The 12415-nt window shown below is 50.5% G+C and overlaps 1 protein-coding gene across 5 annotated transcripts in view; it reads left to right on the forward strand.

Annotated features, from left to right (window-relative positions):
* SLC28A1 (solute carrier family 28 member 1) overlaps nt 1–12415 on the forward strand; it is a 75153-nt gene that overhangs the window by 25161 nt on the left and 37577 nt on the right. For all 5 annotated transcript variants that reach the window (XM_018066581.1, XM_018066580.1, XM_018066579.1 and 2 more), the window contains exon 9: nt 11369–11449. In XM_018066581.1, coding sequence (XP_017922070.1) covers nt 11369–11449 — 81 coding nt within the window. The remainder of the gene's footprint in view (nt 1–11368; nt 11450–12415) is intronic.

Raw genomic sequence — 12415 nt, forward strand, 5'->3', positions numbered from 1 at the left:
GACCAAACCAGTCAACCCTAAAGGAAATCAACCCTGAGTATTCTTTGGAAGTAATACTTTGGCCACCTGATGTGAAGAGTCGACTCATTGGAAAAGATCCTGATGCTGGGAAAGATTGAGGGCAGGAGGAGAAGGGAGAAAAGTGGATGAGACGGTTGGATGGCATCATCAACTCAATGGACATGAGTCTGAGAAAACTCCAAGAGATAGTGATGGACAGGGAAGCCCAGCATGCTGCTGACCATGGGGTCAAAAAGAGTTTGACCTGACTTAGTGACTGAACAGCAACAATGGGGGAAATAATATCATTATCCCTTTTTTACAGATGATGATACTGAGGTTCACAGGGAGTTTTGCTTGTGCAAGTTCATAAAGCTAGTGAGTATTCGAATCAAGATTGGAACAGGTGTAATGCTCTTGCTTATTAGCTCCTGTGCCTTGATATCAGGGCCCTTTCCTTGGTAGACAGTGGAAATGAAGGGGCCCCAGACCTTGGGTCTTTGTTTTTCCCTTGGTTTAGAAGAAAACAGCATTTCTCAGGCCTATTTTGTTGCAAGTGACCGAAACTCACTTGAAATTTGCTTTAAAGGGAGGAGAAAGGGAAGACTGTTTCTTGGCTCACTAACTGGAGCAAGATAGAGCTGGTGCCAGCTGAAACCAGGGCCCCGGAGTGGCCAGGCTTACAGCCCTCAGCTTCCAATCTCTGCTCATCCAGGAGTGTCAGCTTCACTCTTTCATACCAGATCTCCTCCTGGCTCACAGCAACACCAGATACTCATGCTTACAGCATGTCACCCAGAACTAGGCCAGTTCTTCTCTGCCTGCTCTAGTTAAAAAACTCCAGGGTAGGTTTCAGATTGATCTGCCTTGGGTCATGTGACTGTTCTTGGCCCAATCACTAAGGCTAGGGCATGGGAAACTGGAATTGGAAGGGCAGGAATCTCCTGTTTCCACCCAAAGCTGGGGAGTCATGTGCTCTGATTGACTGAAAACCACCCTCCAAAACTCATCATTTGAAGGATTATTGCCTAGGACAAGCAGGGACTATTAATTCCCTCCTTATAGAAACAAGGCAGATAGCTTCCTGTAGGACCTGCAGCAGTTCATTTACAGGGTGCCCTTATATTCCAAGTGAGTGTCTCTTCTCTATCACAGGAGGGTGCAGATGGCAGATACCACACCTGCCTGGGAGGAACAGCAAAGACATGGACCCTTTGATCTATAGTCCCTCCCAGGTGTAAGGTGGGGCCACATTTGGGAGTCTAGGCTGTACTTCCTGAGTGGGATGCTCAGCTCCTGACTGTATCAGTTGTAAATAACAGAAATACAACTCAAACTGACTAATTAAATGAAGCAAAACCAAACAACAAAAAAGTAAGATTCATTCTGATAATTGAGAAGTCCAGAGACTTCATGTCCTGTTGGATCCAAGTATCCAATGTCACCTGGGATTTGCCTTGCTTATATCCTGGTTCTGTGTTCTTCTTTTCTTTTTTTTTTTTTTTAATAGAAAATCTCTCTCTCTCTCTCTCTCTTTTTAAATTATTCATTTATTTTTGACTGCACTGGGTCTTTGTTGCTGTGCATGGGCTTTGTCTAGTTGCAGAGAGCAGGGACTACTCTTTGTTGAGGGTCACCGAATTAGAGAGGCACAGGCTATAGGCTCTCAGGCTTCATAGTTGCAACTCCTGCTCTAGAGCACAGGCTCAATAGTTGTGGGGCCTCCCTCATAGCTCAGTGGGTAAAGAGTCTGCCTGCAGTGCAGGAGAGCTGGGCTCAATTCCTGGGTCGGGAAGATCCCCTGGAGAAGGAAATGGCAACCCACTCCAGTATTCTTGCCTAGAGAATTCCATGGACTGTGGAGCCTTGCAGGCTACAGTCCATGGGGTTGCAAGAAGTCAGATACAACAGAGCGACTAAGCACAGCACAGCACGGGCTTAGTTGCTCTTGGGCATGTGGGATCTTCCCATACTAGAAATCGAACCCATGTCCCCTGACTTGCAGGTGAGTTCTTAACCACTGGACTGCCAGAGAAGTCCCCAGGTTCTATGTTCTTAGCACTGGCTTTAGTTTTAGTCTTGGAGAAGCACTCTTGAGATTGTGGCTAAAAGATACCAGGCTTATATCCAACCAGCTTAGCAACCTTAGCAGAGAGAGAGAGAACCTGTTTTCCATTAGCCCAGCAGGAAATCTAAGAGTGGGCTCTTTTTAGGCTGGCTTGTGGGTGTATGCCATCCTTGAACTGTAGCCAGGGAAGATACCTCAGTCTGATGCGCCAAACTTGGAGACTCAGGGCTGAGAGTGGAGTTAGAGTGGTTTCCCAAAGGAAAGTAAAACCTTGTTACCAAAGGAAGTGAGGGAGGAGACCTTGGGCTGTCCCAGCAGCAGCTGTCCTCCAGAGCCCCAGTCCTAGTTCTCTCCCATTTCAGCACTGAAAGTGTCATCTTTCCAGCCTGCTGCTGCGTCCACCCCCTCCCCAGCGTTTTCAGTTCAGTTCAGTCACTCAGTCATGTCCAGCTCTTTGCGACCCCATGAATCTCAGCACGCCAGGCCTCCCTGTCTATCACCAACTCCCGGACTTTACCCAAACTCATGTCCATCGAGTCAGTGATGCCATCCAGCCATCTCATCCTCTGTCATCCCCTTCGCCTCCTGCCCCCAATCCCTTCCAGCATCAGTCTTTTCCAATGAGTCGACTCTTCGCATGAGGTGGCCAAAGTACTGGAGTTTCAGCTTCAGCATCAGTCCTTCCAATGAAAACACAGGACTGATCTCCTTTAGGATGGACTGGTTGGATCTCCTTGCAGTCCAAGGGGCTCTCAAGAGTCTTCTCCAACACCAAGTTCAAAAGCATCAATTCTTTGATGCTCAGCTTTCTTCACAGTCCAACTCTCACATCCATACATGACCACTGGAAAAACCATAGCCTTGACTAGACGGACCTTTGTTGGCAAAGTAATGTCTCTGCTTTTGAATATGCTATCTAGGTTGATCATAACTTTTCTTCCAAGGAGTAAGCGTCTTTTAATTTCATGGCTGCAATCACCATCTGCAGTGATTTTGGAGCCCCCCACCCCAAAAAGTTTGACACTGTTTCCCCATCTATTTGCCATGAAGTGATGGGACCAGATGCCATGATCTTCATTTTCTGAATGTTGAGCTTTAAGCCAACTTTTTCACTCTTCTCTTTCACTTTCATCAAGAGGCTTTTTAGTTCCTCTTCACTTTCTGCCATAAGGGTGGTGTCATCTGCATATCTGAGGTTATTGATATTTCTCCTGGCAATCTTCATTCCAGCTTGTGTGTCTTCCAGCCCAGCATTTCTCATGATGTACTCTGCATAGAAGTTAAATAAGCAGGGTGACAATATACAGCCTTGACATACTCCTTTTCCTATTTGGAACCAGTCTGTTGTTCCAAGGCCAATTCTAACTGTTGCTTCCTGACCTGCATACAGATTTCTCAAGAGGCAGGTCAGGTGGTCTGGTATTCCCATCTCTCTCAGAATTTTCCACAGTTTATTGTGATGCACACAGTCAAAGGCTTTGGCATAGTCAATAAAGCAGAAATAGATGTTTTTCTGGAACTCTCTTGCTTTTTCCATGATCCAGCGGATGTTGGCAATTTGATCTCTGGTTCCTCTGCCTTTTCTAAAACCAGCTTGAACATCTGGAAGTCTACGGTTCATGTATTGCTGAAGTCTGGCTTGGAGAATTTTGAGCATTACTTTACTAGCATGTGAGATGAGTGCAATTGTGTGGTAGTTTGAGCATTCTTTGGTATTGCCTTTCTTTGGGATTGGAATGAAAACTGAACTTTTCCAGTCCTGTGGCCACTGCTGAGTATTCCAAATTTGCTGGCATATTGAGTGCAGCACTTTCACAGCATCATATTTCAGGATTTGAAATAGCTCCACTGGAATTCCATCACCTCAACTAGCTTTGTTCGTAGTGATGCTTCCTAAGGCCCACTTGACTTCACATTCCAGGATGTCTGGCTCTAGGTGAGTGATCACACCATCGTGATTATCTGGGTCGTGAAGATCTTTTTTGTACAGTTCTTCTGTGTATTCTTGCCACCTCTTAATATCTTCTGCTTGTCTTTCCTCCCTTTCTGGGGCTTCCCTGGTAGCTCACATGGTAAAGAATTCACCTGCAATGCAGGAAACTTGGGTTTGATCCCTGGGTTGGGAAGATCCCTTGGAGAAGGGAATGGCAACCCACTCCAGTATTCTTGCCTGGAGAATCCCCTGGACAGAGAAGCCTAACAGGTTATAGTTCATGGGATTGTAAAGAGCCGGACAGGACTGAGTGACTAACACTTTGACTGTTACTTTCTTCCCTTTCTAGAATAATTTGCACATACCTGCTACTTGCATCTCTCCCTGAATTACATTTTAGAACCAGGGGTTCAGAGACCATTGGGCTAAGATGGAGTGCTGTGGACTTCAGGCCTCTCCTTTATATCACAGATGGTCAGACCACACTACAGAGAGGCGCAGTGACCTGGGCACAACTACCTAGTGGGTTAAGAGGGAGGCAGGGCTAGAACTGGGTTGTTGGATTTCTAATTAAGTGCTCTTTTCTTCCTCACACTAAGTAAAAGTCAGTGACATCAGGTCTCCCTTTTAAATACAAAAAGCATCCTTAACAACAATAGTGATAAAGTTAAAACCTATTCACAGTTGCTAAAGACTTTGAGATTGGATGTTCAGTCAAGAGAGAAAAAACAAAGAGGTGGATTTATCATTAACAAGGCTCAGCACTTTCTAGTCAAACACTAACTGTTCCCTGGCCCCCAGGATGCCCTGTCCTCCACCCAAACTCCTGGCCAGTGTGTTAGCCAGTGGCCTCCTCAGTGAAGGCAGGCCAGAATGAGGGACGAATTCAGACAGATGCTTCATGGACACAGGACTCCCTTTCTCAACCAGATTTCCTAATCACGGAATCTCACTCACACCCTGTACTCCTGCATTCCTCCCCCCCCCCCCATACACACACACACACACACACACACACACTTGCTGAGTGTGGGGCTTGTCCTCCAGCTGGGAGGTGGCTTTGTTAGTGCTGAGTTGAGTGGAAGACTCAAGAGCTTTCTTTCCATCCTTCCCATGAATCACGTGGCCCTAGTCCAGGGCTATTGGCCCGTGTCAGCCTGGGGAAGTCTCCAAGCTAACTCAGATTTTCAGACTGCAAGCTGCTTCCTGCTGGGCCAGGGTTCAGCGTGTCAGTTCTCCAGGAAGCCGGGTCTGCCCGAAACTCCTTCAACCCTCCATCTCCCCTGGCCCAGTTGACGTGGCAGCCACGTCCTGGCAGTAGCATCTTGATTAGTCATTCCTGCTTGGCTCCATCTCCCTTCTAGTAACTTTCCACACACATGATCACCTCTCCCCGCCAGACTCCCGCACCCTTCCTGGCCGGTCAGGAGCACTCGCTCGCTCCTTCCTTTACTGTCGCTCCAGCCTCTGGAACACGCACACACTCACTAAGCTCAGCGGTGCTGCTGAAATGTTCTCCCCGAGGAACGCCTGGGGAGAAAGAAAACATTTTCATCTTCCCAGGGTTTTGGGGCGTCTGCCTGATGCAGCCTCTGCAGTCCCCAGTAGTCATCAATGCCAAATCTGACCCAAAAAGTCAAGTAAGATAAGACCTGGGCTACCCTGGTGGCTCAAACAGTAAAGAATCTGCCTACAAGGCAAGAGTTCTGGGTTTGATCCCTGGAGAAGGAGATGGCAGCCCACTCCAGTATTCTTGCCGGGAGAATCCTATGGAGAGAGGAGCTTCACGGGCTATAGTCCATAGTGTCTCAAAGAGTCGGACACGACTAAGACACACACACACGCACACATGAACTGAAAAGTGCCGATGGACTGTCATTAAGGGTCCACTGGTAACCACAGTGAGCACGGTTCCCAGAGGAGGGAATGGAAAGGAAGTGTGGTGGCCGTGGTGTCTGCATGAGCAGGAAATCAAGAGGCCTGCCCTGGTTTTCTGGCCTTGGAGCAGCTCCCTTGTGCCTTTCTGAAATGCTGGCGGTGAGGTGGACATACCAGCATTCTCCCCTGAGGGAGCTTTGGGCTTTTGTGGTTTTTCATGGCCTGGGGCTGGTGACTGGGCTCTGTCCATAGGCTTAGGCTTTGGGGGCTGGGTGTGGAGAGGCTGTGGGGACAGCCTTGGGAAGTCGTCAGAAACCTTGGCTCAGCTCCCTTCGGGGAGAGAAAGCAGCAGGGCCAGGTCCCCAGTGGGGTTAGTCCTGCCAGCTTTGGGCTTTTGTGGTTTGTCATGGCCTGGGGCTGGTGACTGGGCTCTGTCCCTAGGCTTAGGCTTTGGGGGCTGGGTGTGGAGAGGCTGTGGGGACAGCCTTGGGAAGTCATCAGAAACCTTGGCTCAGCTCCCTTCAGGGAGAGAAAGCAGCAGGGCCAGGTCCCCAGTGGGGTTAGTCCTGCCTTCAGAGCCTGTTTCCAGGGAAGGAGGTGGCGTCTACTCAGAGGGTCTGGTCTAGACTCTAGAGCAGTGGTTCTTAGAGTGTGATGTCCAGACCAGCAGCATCTGGAAAGGCCAGACTCTTGGGGCCACCCCAGACCGACTGACTCTGAAACTCTAGGGGTGGGGCTCAAAAATCTGCATTTCTCACAAATACTCAGGTGATGCTGCTGGTCCAGGGACCACACCCTGGGAACCACTGGTTTGGAGGTGCTGTAACTTCCTTCTCCCTTGAGTAAGGGTGAGCGCTGGTACTAGTGGGCCCACGAAGCAGTGGTTAGGACTGACTCGAGGCCACTATAGACTTGGGCTCTCCCTTGGAGAGAATGCCTCTCCTTAAGACACAGAAATGAGCCTCCAGGACTGGCCCGGGGGAATAGCTCCTTAGGATCATGGAAGGTCCTTAGCAATCTGTTTAGTGGCCAGGAGGTACCTGTCTCTCTGCAGCTGTGTAACCTTGGATAGGTAACCAATACCTCACAGCCTCACTGTCTCCACTGTGAAGTGAATTTATGTCGAACTTAGTTGCTTTGGGGCTTCCCTGGTGGCTCAGATGGTTCAGAATCTGCCTGTTATGCAGGAGACGCAGGTTTGATCCCTCAGTTGGGAAGAGAAGGGAATGGCAACCCACTCCAGTATTCTTGGCTGAAGAATCCCATGGAGAGAGGAGCCTGACAGGCTATGGTCCATGGGATCACAAAGACTCAGACACAACTCAGAGACTAAGCTTTCACTTCTCAGTTGCTTTGAGGACCCTCGAGTCACCACACCTTGGGGACCTGGCTCATGGCAGGACTGCACGGTTCACGAGCAGCGGGGCTTAAAGGCACTTCCCTCCTCCACACGGGAGCACTGCCCAGCTGCCTGCCCTGTCTCAGCCATCTCACATCCTACAGGCCCGGGTCTGTTTCCTGGACTGGGAGGTCGTATTGGACTCACGGACCTTATTAATTAACTAACCAACTTGCTTCTGGCTGCACTGGGCGTTTGTTGCTGCGTGCTGGCTTTCTCTAGTTGCAGGAAGCAGGGGCTGCTGTCCAGCTGCAGGGCTCAGGTTTCTCACTGCAGTGGCTTCTCTTGCTGGGGAGCACGTGTTCTAGCGCACGGGCTCCGTAGATGTGACTCATGGGCTTAGTTGCCCTGTGGCATGGGGGATCTTAGTTCTCTGGCCAGGGATTGAACCTGTATTCCACTGCATTGGAAGGCAGATTCTTAACCACTGGACCACCAGGAACGTCCCCAGGGACCTTATTTAGTATTGAATGTCCCACCTTAGAAATCACCTCTCTCCTTCACACACCATCCCTCCCCAGCCAGTCACAGCTGCCTTTCCATCAAAGATCCCCATCTCAGAGATAGAAAATGTCTCTAGGTCAATGCCTAGAGAAACCCCAGTTCTGCAGTCAGGTCCCACTGCCCCCCAGGGGCCTTTTCTTCCTGGCCTGGGTCATCCATGCAAATCCTCCAGGCTGCCTAGTGGTCCCTTGCATGATGGATTGGAGAGGTGGTCCTAGACAGTATGTGATCCTCCCTGCGTTTCCCTCCAGGCGGGAGGAGAATGCCATCTCCGCCCTTGGTGTTAGGGGCGTGTCCAGCAGCAGGGGAGTCACGGGGCAGGAAGAGGGTTTCGCCACCCAGTGCCTGCGTCTCCTGTCAGGTGACATCTCCCAGGCAGTGAGCTGGTGACAGAGATGTGAGGGGAGCGGGTCCAGATAAAACCCGCGGCATTCATTTGGGAAGGGGGAGGGAAAACTGCCTTGGCCAGGCTTGTTTCTCTTCTCCAGGAGAGCTGCTTGGGCAGAGTCTCTGCTCTCATCCGGGACTGTGCTGTAGTCCCAGTTCATTTTGAACTGGAGCTTGAACTTGATTGCTCAACATTCTCCCTTCTGAAAAATGAAAATGATTCTTCCTCCACTCCTCACCCCTCTCTACAGCCCTCTGTGGGGAAAAAAAAAATGTTATTTATTTATTTGGCCGTGCCGGGTGTTGGTTGCGACGCATGGAGTCTTCTCTCCTCATTGCAGCATGCTGCATGCATGATCTTCAGCGGTGGCGTGTGAACCCTTGGTTGCAGCATGTGGGATCTAGTTCCCTGACCAGGGATTCACCCCACACCTCCTGCGCTGGGGGCGCAGAGGCTTAGCCACTGGACTGCCAGGGAAGTCTGCTCAGCCCCTCTTCCTTCCCTCATGGCTAAGCTTCTCAAAAGAGTTGCTTATCCCGTGGTCTCTACCTCCTCATGTCCTTCTCCCTCCTGGGCTCCCTGATACCCAGCTTCTATGCCCATCCCCCTGACACTGCTCTCACCTAAGTCACCAGGGACCCCGGAATCGCCAGGTGCCAAGCATCCTCGCAGTCCTTACCTTTTCCAGAGTTCTCAGATGCATGCGTCTGGCACTGTTGATGGACTGTCTCCTCTAGGAAAGCTGCCCTCAGTTTCCATCGCACCCTGTCTTGGAAGTCCTCGGATCTCTCTATTTCTTCTCCGTCTCCACCACGCACCCCTCTTTCTCCCCTCACCCTCCAGGGACGCTGACCCCAGGGCCCTGTCCTTGGTCACTACTCTTGTCATCCAGGGAAGTTTCCTCAGTGAACTCCATCTGCCCCGTGGCCTCAACATGCACTCAGCCAAGGCCTGGCCCGGACCCTCCTCTGAGCTCCTGGCCCTTGCACCCCTCCTTCCACCTGCATATTCCCCAGGGATCTCGAACCCAGTGAGTGCAAACGGACCTTCCCCAAAGCCCTCCTCTGCCTGTGCTGCCCTGCCCTCCCTTGAGAAGGGTCTGCCTCTTATCAGAAATTATAGAAGGTGAGAAACTGGAAATGGAGAAAGAAGAAAACAAAACGTCCACAGTCCTAGCACACGGGAGCAACTACTTTGACAGTTTGGGTGTGTGCCTCCCAGCCTTCTTTCTATGCTTTTATTTTTTTAAAACTATTTTAAAATATTTGTTTGTTTATTATTTTTGGCTGTGCTGGCTCTTAGTTGCGGCAAGTGGGATCTTTCGTCTTGGCACCCCCACTCATCATTGCAGTACTAGGGCTTCTCTCTAATTGTAGCTTGGGTTCCAGAGTGAATGGGCTCAGTAGTTGCAACTTGCTAGCTTAGTTGCCCCGAAGTAGGTGGGATCTTAGTTCCTCAGCCAGGGATCAAACTCCCATCCTCTGCATTGGAAGGTGGATTCTTAAACCACTGGACCACCAATACTTTTAATTTTCCACTTTCCCCACTTTACATTTTAGCTTACCACATTATCAGCTTTCCGTGGTGGCTCAGACGGTAAAGAATCTGCGTGCAATGCAGGAGACCCGGGTTCGATCCCTGGGATGGGAAGATCCCTTGGAGAAGGAAATGGCAACCCACTCCAGTATTCTTGCCTGGAGAATTCCATGGACAGATGAGCCTGGTGGGCTACTAGTTCTGTATAACTTATTATTTTAAAGCTGTTTGGAACAGATAGCACATTCCAACTGTACAAATGGGGATTTGGTAAAAAGTAAGTCTCCCTCCCAGGCGTCCCCAGTGACCCAGTAGTAAAGGATCCTCCTGTCAATGCAAGAGAATCAGGAGATTTGATCCCTGGGTCGGGAAGATCCCCTGGAGGAGGTAATGGCAATCCACTCCAGTATTCTTGACTGGGAAATCCCATGGACAGAGGAGCCCGGCTGGCTACAGTCCGTGGGGTCACAAAGAGTCAGACACGACTGAAGCGACTGAGCATGCACGCAAGTATCCCTCCCACCCTGATCCCCAAGCCACCCACTTTCATCCCCAAAGCAGCTGCCATTCCTGATCATTTGCATATTCCTCGAATGATATCTGTGCTTACAAGAGCACCCACCATGCCACCCCCACTTTCTTACTCATAAAGTAGCATACCATGCTTCCTGTTCTACACCTTCCGTTTTTCCCGTTCACAACCTATCTTGAAAATCATCCCACGCTGCTCAGAACGGGCTTCCTCACTCAATTCCTTACTGGAGTGCATGGCCCCACCATAGGTCATCACACTTGTCTTCGCTGAAGGATGTTTGCCTTGTTGCCAGTCCTTGCTACTGTGGGTCAGTCTGCGGTGAGGAAGCACTGGGGTGGGGAACACATGGCTCTGGGGAGGAGGGAATGGATGTGAGGAAGCTTTGAAGGAAGAACTGTAGAGGCTTGGAGTCAGTGAAGAGCAGTGGCAAGCCTGGGAATAGGAAATGGGGTGACAGGAGGAAATGTGGGTGTCTGGTCCACAAAAAGAGTCGTTTGGAGCTCGCCGGCACCAAGCAGAAGTTGAACACTGGAGCGACGAGGGCCTCTGATTGAAGCCCGAAGCATAGGAAGAGGTTCAGGCCAGCGTCACGGGCCAGGGATTGAGCCCGGGGTGGAGGACAGACCCTGCGCAAAGTGCTGGGCCCTGAGCTGGCTCCTTAAATCCTTACAACAACCTGCGAGGTGGTCACTTCCTCCCCATCGTTTTACAGATGAAGAAGCAGGTGATAAAAAGCGGGGGACTCGGAACTTCCCTGGTGGTCCAGTGGCTAAGACTCCCCACTCCCAATGCAGGGGGCCTAGGTTCCATCCCTGCTCAGGGCACTAGATCCCACATGCCGCGACTGAAGACCCTGCATGCCACAACTAAGAGTCAGCACAGTCAAATAAATAAATCTATATGTATCTTAAAAAGTGGTGAACTCAAGTCCTCCCGCTCTACCACAGGGACAGCTGCCTCCAGAGTGGTCCCACATGGAATTCCACGCACTGGACTCAGAGCTGCTCCTCTGACCCTGACGGTTCTCTGAGTAGCAGGCTCTTGGAGGAAGCAGGCTGACTGGGGTCCTGTGTGATATCCTGCCGCCTGTCTGCTTTAACCCGGAGATCTGTGCTCTTTCCTGGCAGGTTTTGCCCATCATTGTTTTCTTTAGCTGCGCCATGTCAGTTCTCTACTACGTGGGCCTCATGCAGTGGGTGATCATGAAGGTGAGTTCCCAAGGTCCTGGTCCAGGCCCACACTCTCCCAGAATGCCTTGCTTTCCCAAGCCCAAACTCTCCCCAGACCCCCTGCCCTGAGAGACTGGACCTCCCAGCATCCCCTGCTCCTAGGGTCAACACCCTCTCAGAGTCTACTACTAACCAAACGTCTTATCACCCAGTCTCTTGTCATGCTACTAAGGAGACTTGGCACCACAGTCCAGTGGGGTCTTTGGAGGGGGTAGTTTCTAGAATTGAGGCTGCATTAGAAGTGTTAGGGGAGCCTGGCAGGCTACGGTCTATAGGGTCGTAAGGAGTTAGACATGACTGGAATGACTTAGCACGCCCGCATGCGCGGGGAAAAATAATTTATACCAAAAAGATCTTGAGAGCAGTGGGCCACATGGGCCAGACTCAGCTGATATAAATGTCAAATTCTGTGCTTATGTTCATAAAATCTGCCGCACGAAGCCAGGATGCAGGAGACAGCATCGGATGACATTGGACCTGGCAAGAGATGCTGAGGGTTTTAGCTGATTGAGCTCAGAATAAACCAGTACACTAGGCAGCTGCCAGAAATGGAGCCTGTGATTATGTTATGAGTGCAGAGCAGGCATGAGGGTAGCATGTGTGCTAAGTTGCTTGAATCATGTCCAATTCTTGGCGACCCTTTGGATCATAGCCCACCAGGCTCCTCTATTTATGGGATTCTCCAAGCAAGAATACTGGAGTGGGTTGCTGTGCCCTCCTCCAGAAAATCTTCCTGACCCAGGGATCGAACCTGCGTTTCTTAATCTCCTACATTGGCAGGCGGTTCTTTACCACTAGCCCACCTGGGAAGCCCATGAGGGTGGCGGTTACCCCCAAATCTGGAGAATGTCTTCAACCAAGGGGCTCTGACAAACTGTCAGTGTGAGAGAGAGCCTGAGATCACACCTTCCATAGAATGGCTGAAGGAAGTGGGGATGAAGGGTC

Source organism: Capra hircus, chromosome 21 (assembly GCF_001704415.2).
Source record: "Capra hircus breed San Clemente chromosome 21, ASM170441v1, whole genome shotgun sequence".
Lineage (NCBI taxonomy): Eukaryota > Metazoa > Chordata > Mammalia > Artiodactyla > Bovidae > Capra > Capra hircus.